Source organism: Xiphophorus maculatus, chromosome 5, assembly GCF_002775205.1.
Source record: "Xiphophorus maculatus strain JP 163 A chromosome 5, X_maculatus-5.0-male, whole genome shotgun sequence".
In the NCBI taxonomy this organism is placed as follows: Eukaryota; Metazoa; Chordata; class Actinopteri; order Cyprinodontiformes; family Poeciliidae; genus Xiphophorus; species Xiphophorus maculatus.
Window position 1 is genome coordinate 21,392,466 of NC_036447.1, and position 18,387 is coordinate 21,410,852.

An 18,387-nucleotide genomic window follows, 5' to 3' on the forward strand; every position below is an offset into this window, starting at 1 on the left:
TCCTATTTAATAATTGTGGGACAATTTGAAAATGTATATTCTTTGATGCTCTCCCGATATTGACCAAATATGCACAAATAAATAAAAACTTGCAAGTGAAGTTTCATTTACAGTCTGAAACATCATTTTCAGACTGTAGACGAAGTTAAACGTGGTTCTAAAAATAACTGCCCTCGAGGTTTTTATTGGTAAAACATCATTTTCCTTTCACTTTTCAATTATACTGTACTTTCTGCCGGTCTATCACATGAAGTACCAGTGAAATGCATCAAAGCGTTTGGCTGTAAAAGGACAAAATGTGGGAAACCAAAGTTGTGTCAACACATTTTAAAGTCACAGTAAATCCATCATCGTTGCAGATGCTAAAGCCGTAACAATGATGGATACAAACAAATGCATGAGAGCTTCTCATGTTAGACACTTTCTCTAATCCAGTCTGCTTTTCCGACCACTTCCTGCTCATCAGCCTCTTCATGGTTCCTAAATGACAAACTCCCATGTGAGTCGTGAGACATCAAACATTCATTAATAGCTCCCTGGTGGTGGTAGGGAGGGCGGGAAAGGTGCAACAATCAATCATGCACGCCTCTGATCCATGCCACTGAGCTTTGCCCTGCAAATGTCACACTCTGATCCTTCTCCTCTTCCACAAGCCGAAGGAGGAGTGCCAACTTTTTACCTGCCGAAGCAACGCCAACAAGTGGAGAAGTTGCATGTGTGGCTCCATAGCAACAGCCGCAACTTCATGCTCAGATGTGGGCAGGCCAACAAAGATCTCCATCTCCTTTCATTTTCACACTCTGAAACTAGACAACATGTTGCTCCTCCATCTATTCTACTTTTTAAGAGAGGTCAACCTCCCATGAGTCTTTGCAAGCAGGACCTCAGGGGCCCCCGAAGGGGTACCCTTTTTCTCATTTTTCTTTCTTGTTTTTCCCCCCCAACTGCACTCGCCAACCAAAACCACAACAACAACAACAACCAAGCAGATAAAGTCAGCGGCGGTGTACTCACCGGGACACGCGCAGCCGCCCACGGACATCTTCTCACATGTCTGGTGTGAATCCGATCAGAATGATGGTGGTGGTGGCTTCTGTTATCCCTTTCCTCTCCTTCCCTCTCTCTCGCCAGCCAGCCACTGAGGCTGCTCACATAAGCGTCTGTTATCCCCACGTTTCACACACACAAAACACACGCAGATACACCAACAGGGAGCACAGAGAGAGGAGGGGACGTGGAGAGAGAGAGAGAGCGAAAAGAGGGGGAAAGACGAGGTTAGGAAAGAGCAAACAGACACTCGCACAAAAGGATCAGATTCTCCCACAGTTTGCAGCTGTAAACGGCGCAGCTGCACAGCCGCCTGTCTGTGAGAGTGCGTGTGTGTGTTGGTGTGTCTGGCGAATTTTGCTCCTGCCTCTGCTCTGCCCTCACCCTCATCAGCCCTGCAAATTACAGCTCAGGTGGGAGGAGAGAGAGAGAGAGAGAGAGAGAGAGAGAGAGAGAGAGAGAGAGAGAGAGAGAGAGAGAGAGAGAGAGAGAGAGAGAGAGAGAGAGAACTGTCAAAGTGACCCGAAGGCTGATTTCAGAGAACAACCCTTTTTTCTTTTACCTTTAAAATATGTAGAGAATGCTATTCAACACAAATCTGTCTTTTATGTGTGTGTGTGTGTGTGTGAGAGAGAGAGAGAGAAAGAGAGAGAGAGAGAGAAATACAGAGAGAGAGAGTGCGTGTGTGTCCTGCAGCCGTCCGAGTGGCTTGTTACCATCCAGCAAAGGTCTGCTACACAGCGGGGGAGGCAGGGGGAGAAAATAGAGAGAGGGAGGGGGTCTGACGTGCCTCCTCTTCCTCACCCCTCCGCTCCTCTCGCTCCGTTAGTCTTCCCGTCTGCAGTGTGTCACAGTGTTGCGCTCTGACTTCACTCATCTCACCGTCTCCTCAGCCATTTATCTCCGCTCCCACCTTCTCCTCCCCCTCTCCCTCCTTATTACTCCGTCTTCCGCTCCACCTTTCCCTCCTACCGTCTCCATCTCCCGTCTAATTTTTCCTCCATCACCGTCTCATTTGTGCCTCCCTGGTTAAATGCTGGGGATTGTTCATGTGAGAGAGAGAGAGAGAGAGAGAGAGAGAGAGAGAGAGAGAGAGAGAGAGAGAGAGAGAGAGAGAGAGAGAGAGAGAGAGAGAGAGAGAGAGAGAGTTGGTGAGATTTAAGGATGTGAGGCCTTTTTATTGTTCAAAATGTGTCAAAAATGATTCAACTATCTTTTTGGGTTTTTTTTACAGAGATGTGCACAGATAGACACTAGGTGGTGCTAGAGCGCCTGCACTTTTTTCCTCTGGTGATAAAAGGTGCCCTTTTGAATTTTTTTGCATTGTATTGTGTGTGGCCCAGAGTAGCATTTCTCTATCTAGAAGCCCTGATGTTTGTAATTTTGCTCGTCATGACAACCGTTTAGCTTAAAGGAGGTCGTAAGTCCATATTTTACCTTTACATGAATCTGTAATAATTGTGCCATTTTATTAATCCCAAGACTTTTATAATAATATGCACCTAAAATGAATCTTTGTTTTGAGTTGATTGTTTTTTCTTGGTGGTCGTGTCCCTCCATCCCACTGGACATGTTGTTTCATGTGTCCACTAACAGTACATGTCGGTATTTTTGTTTCAAATTCATCAAATTGTTCACGTCTGTTTTATTTGGACTTTTTTTAAAAAAAAAAAGAAAAATAACTTAAAAGATACAGGCATTTATTTTCTTGTCAAATTGGCAGAGAGATTAAGACAATTGTCCAGAGGGGCATCAAATATCTGCTGGCTGCTCCTTTTTGTGCACTTGAGCACCGTTGTCGTTAGTTTTTACTCACCTTAGGAGAGATTTATGCTTGTTTGTTGTGGCGCTACCCTTTTTCTGTAAAATCCAAACTAACGCTGCCCTTGTGGTCCTCGTTCCCCTCAAACTGTTTTTGGACTTCCTGTCAACTTACAACAAACTTCAGTGTGTATCTTTGAGATTTCATGTGACTGATGAACACAGATCTGTGCCAGACTTCTTCTTTCTTTTCTGTTTTTGTGAATATGAATTGAACAGATCTCTGTGTGAGTTTCCCAGACTGAGATGTTGTTTTATAATTTAACTCTTTAAACTTTGTTTGCTCATTTATGTTCTCTAACAAACCATTGAGGTCTACATAGACCAGCTGCATTCATGCTGAGATTAAATCACACACAAGTGGACACTAATGTAATCAGGTGACTTGTGAAGTCAGTTGGGTGCAATGGCTTTTATTTAGTGGTTTCATAGCAAAGGGGTTGGAAATACCAAATGTGCAGCCCAATTTTAATTTGTATAAAGTCCTTAATTTTCACTCAACTTCACAATAGCTACTTTATATTTGTCCACCACTTAAACTCTTAAAAAATGCATAACATTTTGCGGCTTTGACATAAAAAGCTGTGAAAAAAAGTTAGCGTGTCAACATTTATGACTGATTCAGGACCTTTGAATCGTCTGAGCTAAAAACCCTGAGAGTGTATAAATATATAAATATCTAATATTCTGAAAGACCTTCAGAGGAAGTAAAGAAAAACTTACTTCACTCTTCCCATTCAGATATTCAGAATCAAAAGTCCTGCAATAAGACATAAAAAGGCTAAATATCAAAATATTCATGTTCTCTTTTTACACCAAACAAGAAACACAAATTTGCATTAATCTCCTCCTCCAGAAATTTTCCCTTCCCTCCTTTTTATGTGAAAAAAGAAAAACACTTGCTCTTTGTCACCCCTCCTTTTCTTCCTCACCCTCTGTCTCATTAAGCACTATCTCATTTTGAGGAGGAGAGTGTTAAGCCAATCACAGAGAGGAAGAAAGAGCCGAGGAAGGGAGGAAGGAGGGAGATGGAAAGGCGGTGAGGCTGCAGGAGGAAGAGGGCAAAGGAAGATGGAGAGAGGTGGAAGAAAATGAAGAGAGCGAGAAAAGGAGAGAGAGGGAGAGAGAGAGAGGGCCACGGGTAGATGGAAAGAACGATGGAAGGAAAGAGGGAGAAAGAGAGAATAAATAGCTCTGGCGCACTCGTCCCCATTACCCCGGGAGGGCACTGTCACCATGGCAATGTGGCAGAAAAAGGATAGCACAAGCATGATGAGCTTCAACTCACACTCACATTTTTTTTTGAATACATGAAAGCTGTGGTTCACACATACATGTGCCTACATTAGCAGTTTCATAGAAACAACTTCATACTTTCAGATTAATGTGTGCACACACTGCAAGCTGTCTAACACCTTACCATAATTATTGATTTACAAGCACACACACATAGACACCCCCCCCCACACACACACACACACACATCTGAACAGTCAGTTAGCAGAAAATCAAAGCCTGTAAACTCAGACAAAATGACTGAATCAAAGAGGAAGCTTTCCGCTTACAAGCTAGCCTTAGCTACGTAGCACAACCAGCTGCTACAGAAAGTTTGCAATATATCAATTTTAGACTCACATTAATTATAATCTTTTTGGAAGTCATGGGCACGTTTATGCTTTGCGTATTGATTCTTGCCATGTGGCGACCATTAAGGCAAATAATAAATGACTGTAGTCAGCAATTTTCTGTCTTAGAGCTGCGGTGGATGTTGCTTTAGTCAATATGAAAAAGATCTTATGTGGTTGTTGATAGGTAGAAAAAACGTGAGAGATCTAGGGGTATTTTAACATTTTCCTCCCCCATCCCTACTTGTTACCAGTACCTGTCTGATAACTTGAAGCAGCTTGAAAAGCCCCAATCAAGAGAAATGTACTGTCAGATTGACATCTGTCAGCCTAGAAAGGGTTTGTGACCCCGGCGAACCACACTGAGGTGCATGAACAGAGAAAACATGGAACAGTGTTGAACTTTCCCAGTGGTGACAGGCCTGCCAAAAATTACCTCAACAACTCTTTCAGGAGATCACACGAGAGGAAAAGTAATGGCATCAGTTTGGTCATCTCATCCGTCTCACACTTGGAGACTCTAGTCTTTCGGTAAAGTATTCGGTGGACTTATGAGATAAAGTGAGAATTTTGTATACATGTCTTTTGTTTGTGGGGCCATGTAGGAACTAACTGAACATTTTACAAATAGAACTTCACAGTCCAAAATGGTGTGGTGGTTTGTGGCTGCTATGCTTTTTCAAGTACAAGACAACTTGTCATGATCAGAAGAAACATGAACTCCAGTTTCGTCTGGGAAACATGGGTTAAACAGCAGGAAAGTGATCCAGCAAGAATACCTCCGAGTGTTTGTTGTCTGCCAAACATAGCATCTTGTCTGATGGTCAAAAAGACCAAACAAGCTTTTCTTCTCTGCTAATGCAGTCTCCCAGATGCCCTTTGGCAAACTCTAGTGCAGCATTGATGACAGTGTCTTTCTCATTGCCACTCTCCCATAAAGTGTTGACAGAGGAAGAACCTGGGCAGCAGTTGTTGTATACAGTCTCTAAACGGGTGTGAACATTTATGCAATTACCTATATTATGTAAATTATTTCTATTTGTCAGGGTTTTTTTTAAAAAAAAAAACAGTTTTCAATTTGGCACTAACATTTTTTGCTGGGTTTTTTTTTCAGCAAGTTTTTTAGTCCAAGTGTTTGGCTAATTAGCTTAAGAAATGCAGCGTGCATCCGGCCTGAGAGGAAGAACCCAGACTGGCAGGCTGTTCACGGCCAGTCTGTTAACTCCTGTGTTCAGGCTGAATCTGCATCCTGTTTCTCTCAGCTACATTATTGATGTCGGTTTCTGTTACCATGCTGAGTGGCTGAGCATGTGTGTGCAGGAGCGTCTACACACCTGTAAGTCACTGCCTCCTACCAATTCATCTCTCTGCTCTGCATCCCCTCACGGCCCCTAACCCCAGAGTTTACAGACAAAAGATGGTGACCAGAGCACAGCACATCTAAACACATGGAGGGCTAATGGTCCTGCACCACCAGCTCCCACTGGAGAGTGGGAATTCTCTGGTTAAAGTAGCTTTTTGTATTTTGCTAAACATTTCTGTTAAGTGAAATATTTTTGACTTGGAAAATAGTGCTTGGAAATAGTTTTTTTCCACCACAGACTTCCTTCGTTAGTTTTTTTGTTTATGAACAAACTTAGCGGTACCATTTTGTTTTCCTTTAGTTAGTGATTGTTGCGCTCATTTACTCTGTCAGTTGGTGTGTTAAGTTCATGGCTTGTTGGCGTTCTTTTTTTTCTTTTACCAGAGCTAAATTTTCTTTCTTTGACTTCTTTAACTTTTGAGTTTAATACTAACACTACTACTCCTAATAAAAATTTCTTATGATCCATCATGTTCATGTGTTAAAATGGCCCAGTCAAAGTACAGATCTACAGACCCCTTCAATAAATTTGAATATTATTGAAAGTTTAATTTATTTGGGTAACACCAAGTGAAACACATTATTTATTAATCATTTCTCTGAATCGTGATGATTTTCTGCTGGCAGCTGATGAAAATGTGACATTTAAAATTAGAATATTACAACAGGCCAATTTAAAAAAAACTGAGTAAAGTGTGATGAATCAAAACTTATTTATGCTACACTTTTCAGATTTTTGTGCACAAAAATACTTCAAATGTTTAAAAACTATGTATCATTTTCCTTCCACTTCACTGTTACACATCAAGTTGATGTATCCCATTAAATCCAGATGATGTTTGTGGTTGTAACGTGACAAAACGTCAGTGTCCTCCTCCTTCTCTTGTATCGCTCTCAGACTGTCACTTCTCGCTAACAGGTGTCCTCTCAGCCTTCTGGGAGGACATTCCTCCTCTTTGCCACGGAAGAAGAATACAGCCCACTTGAAGTAAAGAAAAATCAAACATCGACAAAGGCAGCTCTCTTAGCTGACTTGAAGTAGTATAAGCCCCACGAGTTGTGGGTTTATTTCCCCTGGTGTGGAGTTAAAGATCAGAGTGCTTTTGCTTTTTTTTTTTTTATTAAACACATGGCTCCCACAATATTAGAAAGGTCACATAAGTGCACACACAAAACACTGCATGACTGAGCAGCCAAGACGACTGGAAGGCACGTACAGAAGAAAAAAAAAACCTTCACGAATGCAGAAAAATGTGAGTGAGACTGGGAGATGAAAACATAAACCTCACTCCTCGGAGCTCAAGGGTTCTTAAAAAATTCAGACGTGCCAAAAGAGCGCCGTAGGAGTCTTTCCACGGGTCAAGAGGGAGAAAAAGGGATGAGCCACACAGGAGAGAGGAGAGGAATGATTTAGCTTTGTTTAAAGCTTCCTCCTCCTCTTCCTCCCTCACCACAGACCAAGATGGCACTCTGCTTTCTGGAGCCTAATGGCACTGAGTGGGTGAATTTTTACATTTCCTGTGGAAAAAAAAAAAACTGTGGAAAAATGGGACAGTGACTGCAGAGTCAGTTAAATGCATTTGTGCATGTGGGGGGCCATATACTGGCATGGTGGTTGAGTGCTGGATGCTGCAGTAAGGTAACCTACTTACACTGATCTCCCCCTCCCACACACACACACACACACACACACACACACACACACACACACACACACACACACACACACGCACACACACACACAACACCCCCAGGTTTACATACACACTCAGATGCTCACTCCTGAACACACAGCACCTCACCCGCTGGAGGATGTTTTGGCCCCGTTTCAGACAGTAATGTGCGCCAAAAGGCAGGAGGTGGTTTGAGGGATGAAGACTGATGTGGGAAGAAAACTCACACAGACTGACGTATCATAGAGTGGGAATGCTTGAAACACCCCAAAACGCAGCGGCTCAAAATAAAAAGACACGTTTTAACCTTTTAAAATATGAGCCTGTGGCTACATTTCCTTCCCTGCTAGTCTAATGCAGCCATTGACCCCACCATGACTCTTAGCAAAAAGGTCAACTCCTCACAGTATGCTCACCACAACAGGTTGGACACAATCACAGCTCTCAGCTGGGGGTTGGGCAGGAAAAAAAATCACCAGCTGACACAAACGGTGTGAACATGCGTTTGATTTAAAAACCGACCTTCATCAGGTGGAGCTGTGTAACGTCAGGAGGGACGTATCAATCACGGTTCCAAGATATTAAGTTATTTACAACTTGTGTGGTCAACGGAAAACATGCGACATTGTTGTGCAATGCTGCCATCTAGTGGTCAAAATGAGCAGCAAGCGGTTTCACAAGTTTGGTGTGATTTTCTATTCAGTTCACTTCAATTCAGTTCAACTAAGCAGTTGAGCTATACCACCGGTTCAGAAGAAATGGTCTTTCGAAAACAAACTAATCCTGTTAATATGAAAAGAGACCTAAAGCAGAACATGAGCAACTCGTCAGACGTGGATGTATTGGTCAGATTTGAACTCACAAACAAGGAATTAGACTTTGCTATCAATGTGCAAACACTTAAAACATAACATAGGGAGATATATATATATATATATATATATATATATATATATATATATATATATATATATATATATATATATATATATATATATATATATATATATATATAAAGCTTTCTATATCTGCGTGTATACATAGCATTTTTTCAAAATACATGTCCAAATTAGGTTTATAAACATTTTGGATTATCGCAGGTGATTAATCCTTAAAAATAAAGACCTGCCATTTAACCGTGCACACATTGTATGTACATGACAGTTAACAGTTGACACGTACGGGGTCAGTATCTAAGCTTTCCCTCTAGATAACCTTTGGAACTAAATTATATTTGGTTTTCATTTACATTTTTCTTGCAAAGATTTCTGTAAGGATTATAATATTTTCTTGTATATGAAGTGTAACTGGTAATGTTCTTTATCCCTTTTTGTGTGAGCTGTATATTTGGCATGTTTCATTGTATTATTCCTTCTTAGAATCCATTTATCCATTGAACAGGATGGTGGAGCTCACTGTCTTTTCTCCAAGTGTGTAAACACTTGTGTACTTGAAATACTTGCACTTTTTTAGACAATAGATAATGAACATTTGAATAAGACTCTGTTTAAACAACAAGAAAAAAAATGCTAAAACAGGGCAAAAGCGTAAATAATTCGTATTAAGATAAAATTAAAATTTAATTATCAAACGTAGTGTTAAAAAAATTGTCATGATGATTTTGACACCAGAGGTCGCAATTTGTATACAATCAAAAAACAGGCAAAACAATACTATCAGGTTTTTCTTATATTTCTTTTTTTCCCCAAAAGAAATCTTAAATACATTCGTCCCTGACTATGGTGAGTTTTGGTTGTTTTTAATGACCTCTTTAATGATCAGAGGTTCGGTCTTTCGTCTTGGGGGGGAAATCTGTTCCAACTTTAGCAGATAAAACCGAAGCAGTGCGGAAGAAGCCGGATAGCTGACCCAGAGTCAGACTCCCGATACGCCGCCTCGCTCTTCACAATGCGCGCGGTGGTTACAACCTGATCTGAGATCAGCTCTGGCTGCTCGCTTCCCGCCAGTGGACCACGTGTCTCTCCGTCCGGCCTGCCAGCGGTCCATGTGGCGGAGCAACATGGCGGCGCGGAAGAGGGGCGAAGAGAGCGAATTAGCTGCCGGCGACAGCGAATTTCCGTCCCGCAACACCCTTAATGAGGTACCTGTTCCCCCGCCTAACATTACCCGGCATCCAACTAGTGGTACAAGGGCGTTTTTTGTCGCTGTCGTGAGGCGGTTTCCGCCGGTCCGCGAGGCCACATGCGCGCATAGCGACACGTGGCTGTAGTACTACTGAGGTAGAGCTCAGGAAGAAGGCTAAAGTGGATCAATTAACCTGGCTTTAACTCCTAAACAGTAGTTTCTGTAACTCTGCCGACATTTATTTGGCCTCATGACACCTTCGTGTTTTTGACTGAGCGCGTATTAAAAGTGGCAGACACGTTTTTAGGACAGGATGTTCCTGAGGAAAGGCTGAACTCCTCTCTGGAGCAGCCAGTGTCGTTTTAAATGTCTTTCCGGTTGATAGTCGCACTGATGGTTCACAAACGCCACAAAAAGAATATGCAGGTTTTTTCTACTAACAAGGGAAATACACTCTAATTATTTTTATTTACAAGTTTAAACAGTTTCCAGGAGTGCCCATAATCTTGTTGTATTTATGTAATTGCAGTATTACTGAGCTCCTTCATTTACAGCTGACTCCTCCTCCTCCTCCTCCTCCGCTTCATTAGGGGGTCCTCTCTACCAGTATGAATGCATTTATTAGAAAATAGTCTATTGAACAGAAGCCTCCAGTACTTAACTGATTACTGCAACACACATTTCTGACTACAGGCAACAATTACCCAGAAAATGTAGCCACATCGGGGAGTTTTGTCTTAAAACTTCCTGAGAAGAGGCAGTTTTTACTGTTTGGGGCTTTTCCTCATCACCCGAGGGAAAGGAGTGTGTTGTTTGCTGGCTGTGTAATTGTGGAGCTGTTCTTCCCTTTGTGTGCCTCCAGCTGGTCCTGAGCAGAAGTCAAGATGTGGACCACTCCATTTTGTCCATCTTTGAAGACTCAACTGTTTCACCAGAGGTCAGAGTTGAAGCTTGTTGATGAAAGCATTTGACCCTCTGCTGATTTTGTGAATTTTCAGTTAAAAAAAATTGTTCTTTGCAGTTTAATTTCTTCTTTTCATCTTTATTTATTAATTTTGACATGCAGTTTGACATATGGTTCAACAGATACAAATGGTATAAAAAATTAATAAGTATCCAAGTCAGTCCAATTCAAGCCATCAATTTGAAACAGCTTGTTTCAAAGCTGTTTTAAACAAATTAAACAGAAAGAAACAACAATATGTATTCTGATTTAATTGTCTTCAAGGAACTAAAGTAGTTCATAAAAAGTTGCCATGTCTGAAGGGATCCATGTCGATAATGTAACCCAGAATGTCTTTTCTTCATAACTTATTTTTATGGATCTTTTTAATGATGGACAGCAGGCAATCGGCAAAACAATTAATTTGCAATTATATTATTATAATATTACAATTGGCTCATATGTTTCTTCCTTTTTTCATGAGGTGAAACTTTGCATTGGCATGCAGAGTCTGCACTCACGATCCGTGACATGTATTATCCTACCAAATAGCTCTCCCCATCACACTGACGTGATTAGACGGGTAAGTGAGAATGTTGGTTTTTTTTCTTTCAGAGTCATAACGGTGCAGAGGAAGAAAATGAGAGCCTGCTGTGTGCCCTGACTGAGATGCTGGACCGAGTGGGGCAGGATGATGACGACGATGGGATCTTCTCACCCTTTGACGTCCTGCCAAACACTGAGCTGCTGCACCGAGCAGAGCACACAGACGAGCCGCGCCTCCAGGTGGGGAGAAGCTAAATCACAGTGGGAGTAATCATGGGCATCGATGTTGTATTCAGTTTGGGCTTTTAATAACTAATATTAACATTTCTTTATCTGAGGCGAAATATTGACGCAACAAACGACTTCAATGAATTATTGAAGGATGTCAAGTAATAAGTTTCCTCTCAAAGTTATTTTTAGCAACCCATTTGAAGTAATTTATTTCTCAACATAATCGTTCAGAGGCAGCAAAAGAAAACAGTCATTACTGATCCAGATGTTTCACAGACTCTGAAGTGATTATAGTTCAGTTTCACAAGTTTGCCGCTGTGAAATCACACATTTCTTGCTCTAGAACACAAGATTTCAATCCGGACCGGAGCAGAGTGCAGAGACAAAGTCACTTTAAAGTTTTTACACTGGCATCTTCCAGTGGACTTTGTAGTAACTTTATACAGGTCATAAAGCGTTACCGCTGTAACAGCACGAGGAGCCAGAAGTTTATGCCGAAAATCAGCTGAACAAGACTTAAGTCGACATTCCTGCAGCAGGAGGAAGTAGGTGCTTACTGTCTGTAGACATAACATGCATAAACAGTAATGTTCCACTGTGGAAATTCACTCAGGAGAGGGCCGATGTAAAACAGGAAGTTGAGAGGAAAATTTGAAAAGCGTAATCCAAACACCCTCTCAGCTGAAAAGCTAAATCTGTGCCTGGAAACCCACCATTTTTAGACAAGCTATTCTGTGTCTAAGGATGTGTTTCATATCTGATTGTCTGGCTGATTCTCTGATTGGGGACCAAAGTTGCAACAATTGTTAAGTTTTCAGCTGGTGCGGTTGTCTTTCACGCAGCAATGTGTCAAATTATCCAAACTATTTGAAAAACCTGTTCACCCCCCTCGCCTGTGGTGGCGCTGCACTGAGAACCATTGAAGGAAGCGACACTAAAACCTCCGAAGAAGACGTTAGATCAACCTCCTTCTTCACAGAATGTAAACAAAAAAGGAGTGCTGTCAGATTTGACCAGTTGTATGATTTCTGTTTTGTCTTTGGTAATCCGTTCCTCTCCCTTGATCTGGACACGCTTGTTTCCTTTCTTTGCTCGTTTAGCACATTTCAGCACCAAGGCAGTTCAAAGTGCTTTACACCATAAAAACAAATGTTTTAAAAATTCATATTTACCCAGAATGCCATGCGCTGTAGTCCGCTTCCTGCTTTTGGAGCAGTCTCAGATCAGCTGGGCTTTTAAAATGCACCAAAGTTCACTTCAACCGAACCAAGACTTAGGTTTTGAGGCGGACTATAGCTCTCTTATTTGGTCTGCACCAGAGTTTGATTGCACGTTCATACCTCCCCAAACAAACCGGACTTTCTAGGCAAATGGATTAGACTTTGACGAAAGCAGACTAAAAAAGCTGGCATAAATGCACATTTCTTTGACATTCTGCCAGGACTTTGTTGATTGCTGTTGATGGGGTGTTGTTTCTCTATAATCTTTTTTTCTTCTTGTCCGAGAAACAATTTTTGAACCTCAACCTCTGTCTTCCTACTCTTCAGGAACCCTCGCCTTCTTTCAGACTTCGACCAAGACCCAAGCCACCAAACGAAACCTCGAGAACCCGTTCAGACGGAGAGCAGAAAGTAGAGAGGAACGGCCGCCCCCAGATGTTAAAGAAACAAAATCAGAAGCTGTTCTGTTCCAAAAACAGGAGGGCGAAGGCGGAAGTGGAGGTTTTCACCTCAACGTCCCTCGTCAGTTTGGTGAAACTCATGCACCCCTATTGCTTGAAGCTGCATGTGGAAAAGGAGGATGATCCGAGGAAAAACAAGTCCCTTTTCTCTCAGGAAGAGGTGTGGCGATACGAACGGCCTTCCGAAGACGGCGACGAAGAGATAAATGTCGTGTCTGAAGATGAGACACCTTCAAAACAGACAGAGGAGGAGGAAGAGGGTGGAAGTAAAGGGGATGGCACACTCCTGAAGAGTGTACTGCTAAATGGAAAGACCTCCAGAGAGAAGAAGAGGGTGAGCTTTGGTCCTGTTCACGTGGCGTCGTTTGATGAATCAGAGGAAGAAGAAATTGAGGAGAAAAGCAGGAAAACACTCGAAGAGCCATCAGGTTCAGCACTTCAACCTTCAGCACAGCCCTCAGAAGGAAACAGCGGAGAACAAGAGAAGAAGAAAGGCGAGACAAGAACCAAATCACTTAGCCTGCAAGAATACAGGCAGCTCCGGCTGAATAGACGACCCCCGGTGGAGGAACATAGGAACTACACCACCAGGTGGCCCTCTGTGTCTGAGCTGCCCAAAGAGCTGCCCCCCATCTTGCCCCTGCATAAACCAAACACAGCAGCTGAGTTCAGCACTTTTACCCAACATGTTAAGTTAAAGGAGGCTAAACTACACAATCATCTACATCACAGGAGGCTAAAGAGTTCAAAACCTGAACCCAGAACCTCCCCTGCCAGCCCACCGCCTGACCACTCAGCCACACCCAGCAGCAGGAAACCAGACAGCAGAAGTCCAGTGAAGAAGCCAAAGCTCGTCAGTAGCGATCCTCCAAACCCGGTCCTCGTTAGACTGTGCAGCAACAAGCATCCACAACAGATCCAAAATGAATCCCCAGCACTTTATGAGAGATCTTCAGAACCAAAGCTCAGTACCTCCCATCCCAACGACGACAGTAAAGCCGTGGACACCCCACTGCTTCAGGAAGTAAACGCCAAGCTGACTGAGATGCCACCACCTGTTTACCCTGAATCTCCTCAGAATCGGAGCCGAGCAGAGCGGCCGTCGAGTCCAGACATTGGGTTTACGGCTATCACACCACGCCTCCATCAGCCTCCCACAGAGGGTCACATGATGTCACAGGAGGAGTTTACAGACTCTACGGAACCAGAACCGCCTCAGAACGACTGCAGAGAGAACAGTGCTGCTGATCAATCAGGTAAAGCCTCTTGAGGACGGGTCACTCCATCTGAGACAGAGAAAAACAAGACTAGGTCGAGTTTCTGGATTGATTTAATTAAAACAAAAGATTTTATTTTATAGACTTTTCACAAGGGAACAATTTACCTCACTGACAGCTTCTCTAAAGCTAATCAAGGCAAATTGCATCTTAAACTAAATGTAATAATGTTTTCAAGAACAGGAAAAAATAAATCATCTCGGTTTGTTGTTCTTTCAGGTATTGAAGCTGCTGACTTGACCAGCCTGCTGGAGCAGTTTGAGGAAACACAAGGTGGGCTGATAACGTAGTTACAGCATTAAAATGTCTTTAATTTATTTACATATGGAAGTTGTCTTTAAATATGTTAACCACGTCTCTTAAATTTGGTTGGGGCAGGATTATTTAATCTTGTACATTGTATGTAGTCTTTTTTTCTTGAGACTTTTCTATCAGGCAAAAGTTTGAGAGGTGGACAGACTCTTCAGTTGAGGCCACTGCTAACTAGCTGCTAATATATCCTTGCTAGGTAGCTATGGCAACCAGAAATACTTACTGGTTTAAAAGGTAACAAGCTTTTGCTCTTCTTACAGATTTTAATTCGTGTCAAATGTAAACGTGACTTCTTATGGCCTTTTCCTGTAAGGAAGTTTGCCAAGCATTGTGCTGCCAGGAGATTCTTCCACCTGAGCTGTTGATCTCTGTTGCTCCTCCAGAGTTACCATTTGTACTCATGGCTGCTTCTCACAGAGCTTCAGACATTGTTTTTATAACTCAACCCTGTGATAAATCCTTACCAGTTAGATGCTCAAACCAATTAGATTAATTGTACAGCATTGTAACTTTCTATTTAGTGTTTATAGTGTTTTCCATTAAATGTTGTCTTGCATTTTATGTTGAAATGCAATAAAAAAAAAAACTTTATTTATCCCAAAGGGAAATTAAATGTTGTGATAAAATTGATTTGAAATTTGAATATTTCTGTTTGCTTACACTAACAAAGCTATTTACTGTTTGATAAAAGTAAAAACACTGTGAATAATTATTTTATTCCACAGTGTTAAACCATCTTCTCACTTTCTCGTTTTTGCTTTTTTTTCCTTTCAGCTATAGACAACAGCCTTTGTAATAACGGGCCTCAACCAGTACCTGCTGCTTCGTCCTCGTCCAGCGAATCGAACTGTCAGGTGGGCCTGGACAGACCTGAGCCTGAAGGACCAGCACTGACCTGTACATCACCACTGAAGCCCACTGTGGGGCCGCTGGAACCACGGAGCCCTGGAGACGGTCTGAAAGACGTCCAATCGTTGGCCGTCCCCGAGCCTCTACACACCGAGGTCGTCCTGAGCACCCAGAGGAACCCGCCCACTAGATGCAGAAGTCTGTCTCTGAAGCTCGTTCAGATCATCGAACCGCGGCCGCTTCCGACCAGGAAGGTTCGGACGAGCCAGTCGGAGCCGCCCGCCGCCGCTCACAGTTCGGCTCAGATCTACGCGTATTTGTGCTGCGATCATGATTACTGCGGTTCTGCTGAGCGTTGTCCTCCACAAGCCCAGCAGCTGGCTGAAGCCGCCACAGAACCGGAGCGGACGGCGGATCAGGTTTCAGAGAACCGTCGATCGGATCAAACCAGGACGGGTTCAGAGACAGACACGAGTACAGATGAAGCTCTGCGGTTTTCACCCAGAAAGGCTGCAGACAGGGGCGGCCGAGACGACAGCAGGGCGGCGCTGTGCGGTCTCCCGACTCCTCCACCCACTCCTCCTGGGAGGGGACGGAGCAGGAGGAGGTACCGGGTAAGGTCTCCTCGCTCGGACTCTGGCTCCAGCTCCTCGTCCTGCTCCTGCTCTCCAAAACGACCCAGGTGTTCCTCGTCTCTCGTCGTCCTCAGGTGTAACCGCCACCTTCTCTGACCTCACGTTGTTGTTCCTCATAGGATCCGGCGCCGGCGCTCAGAGAGCAGCTCCTGCTCGTCTTCCCCTTCCTCCTGCGCTTCGCCTCCTCGGCGTCACCGCGCGGCCCGATCAAGGTCCAGATCCAGGTCCTGGTCCCGGTCCAGATCCCGGTCATCTTCTCCACAAATATACCACAGGCGCTGGAGGGATGTGTCTGCGTGAGTTACTTTTCTTGATGAGTCCTCATCACACAGTAATGTGTAAAAGTCTTGGCTCGTCGTCAACGCAGGCAGACTTGATGTAAAAAATTCTCTTAAGTTTTATTTTGGTGATCTCCAAGGTTACACTGCTATTTTTAAAGGTAGTAAGGAAGCATGGCTGCTTTGAAGTGAGGTGTTAAACAGTGTATGGATGAAAACCTTCACACCGTTGTAGCTGTATGTTAAAAACAATCACAATGAGCTTCATGTTTTAAGTTTTGTTGTGTTCTCCTTCGCTGCAGCAGCAGGGAGTCCAGGCGGCGCAGCAGAGAACGGGAGATGAGGATTCAGAAACTCAAAGCCATAGTGGGTACATTTTCTTCCATATCATATTGTTATGTTTTTGTTCAGCGGGCTGAAAGTATGTTAATTTACGTGACCCAGGACGAACGCAGGGTGGTGTACGTCGGCCGGATCCGCAGAACGATGACGCATGATGAGCTGAGGGAACGTTTCTCTCAGTTCGGAGAGGTCGAGTGCGTGTCGCTTCACTTCAGAGATGGCAGGTCAGTTCTCAAAGTCACTCTCCCTCGTTTCTTTCACTTGTTGAATCGCATTAACATGAAACCATGGTTGGTCCCCACAGCGACCACTACGGCTTCGTGACTTTCTACAGCACAGAGGATGCGTTCGCAGCCATTGATAACGGCGGGAAGCTGAGACAACCCGATGAGCTGCCCTTTGACCTCTGCTTCGGTGGTCGGAGGCAGTTTTGTAATTCTGACTACGCTGATCTGGGTGAGAAGCATTGCCTTCTGGGAAAAAACCCCTGCGTTCAGTGACATTTCACTGTCATTTCTTTTAGCTTAATTCCCAACATTAGAGATGGGGTATGTAACTTTAAAAAAAAAAAAAAGTTTTTAAAATTTTTTTTAAAAATGTTATGTTGTGACTGTGTAGTATGAGACAGATAATCTGAAGAAATCGAGCTCCTCCACCTACTATTACCATCTGAAGAAATGCTTCACTCAAAATCAATCGGGGCAAGGGGGAGGATCTTAGTGCTGTCGATCAATCTGGTGTACACACTACTCAATGCGTTAGTGGAGGCACAACTTCGCATTACAGGAAATCTGTTTACCCACCGTTATAAGCAGCTGTAGCGTAGCAGAGAAAATCTGGGATGGGTGAGCAGCACATGCACAAGCATAATTGACATCGCTGAGACCCTCCGCCTGGTTCTGACTTCTTCACAACATGGTGACAGTTTCAACAAATATGTGAAAATATATATATATTTTTTAAGTTACATACTGCTGCTTAAAAGGCAAAACAAACATCATTTGTATATTTTGGATCAGATAGTAATTTTAAATGAATTTAACCTAAATTTACCTTCTTGTTCAGACGCTAACAGAGAGGCAGAGCCGCCGCCCCCCAGGAGCAGGTTTGAAGACCTGGACTTTGACTCGCTGCTGAAACAGGCCCAGAGAGGACTGAAGAGGTAGCAGAGCCAAGTGCAGCACCAGGATGAAGATCATCCAGAGAGACTTTCTGGAGCCCAGAGCATCAATCTCACAATAATGTAGCAAAGTCTTTTTTGTTTTATTACTTTTGTTTTGGGTGTTTCCAGGTTTGAATGAATAAGCTGAACACGTTTGCATTTATTGATTTGTACATGGCAATACAGCACTGATTGTACAGTTTTTCAGGTGGAATGTTGAACAGCATCATTATGTAGCGCTCTGGCACTGAATATGTTTTATTGCATGTTTGTTACATTCCAACACACAAAGTTACATGTTTAAAGTTTTCTATATCAAAATAAATATGTTTTATTGTTTCTATTCTGGGTATTTCTTCCTACGGTCTTTAGTTTCCCCGTGAAACATCCCTGCTTGACTCCCTTTCATTTACCTCAAAAGTTAGACGTAGGAATATAGATTTTGATTTTATGTTTTTCCTAGGATGGAGACAGAAAACTGAAAATGGGAACGTATTAACCTTTAAAAGTGTAATTA

General features: G+C 43.0%; 1 protein-coding gene across 2 annotated transcripts; it reads left to right on the top strand.

Moving 5' to 3' along the window:
• The first annotated feature begins 9,514 nt into the window (after window positions 1-9,514).
• Window positions 9,515-18,213, top strand: LOC111608721 (peroxisome proliferator-activated receptor gamma coactivator-related protein 1-like). 2 transcript variants are annotated; one of them, XM_023334643.1, is made up of 11 exons: window positions 9,515-9,630; window positions 10,477-10,551; window positions 11,173-11,343; window positions 12,882-14,271; window positions 14,512-14,565; window positions 15,379-16,135; window positions 16,208-16,384; window positions 16,669-16,732; window positions 16,811-16,932; window positions 17,013-17,164; window positions 17,774-18,213. In XM_023334643.1, exons 1-11 carry the CDS (start codon window positions 9,535-9,537, stop codon window positions 17,872-17,874), a joined length of 3,159 nt encoding a protein of 1,052 aa, XP_023190411.1. In that variant the 5' UTR covers window positions 9,515-9,534; the 3' UTR covers window positions 17,875-18,213. The 2 variants fall into 2 exon arrangements, with proteins under 2 accessions (XP_023190411.1, XP_023190412.1); XM_023334644.1 differs by having other exon boundaries at window positions 16,672-16,732.
• The last annotated feature ends 174 nt before the right edge of the window (window positions 18,214-18,387 follow it).

Bases quoted from the DNA above. Each gene is read 5' to 3' on its own strand.
- LOC111608721 (XM_023334643.1), top strand. From the start codon at position 9,535: ATGTGGCGGAGCAACATGGCGGCGCGGAAGAGGGGCGAAGAGAGCGAA. The intron at 14,272-14,511 runs GTAAAGCCTCTT...TTGTTCTTTCAG, and splicing joins CAGTGCTGCTGATCAATCAG to GTATTGAAGCTGCTGACTTG. The intron at 17,165-17,773 runs GTGAGAAGCATT...CTTCTTGTTCAG, and splicing joins TTCTGACTACGCTGATCTGG to ACGCTAACAGAGAGGCAGAG.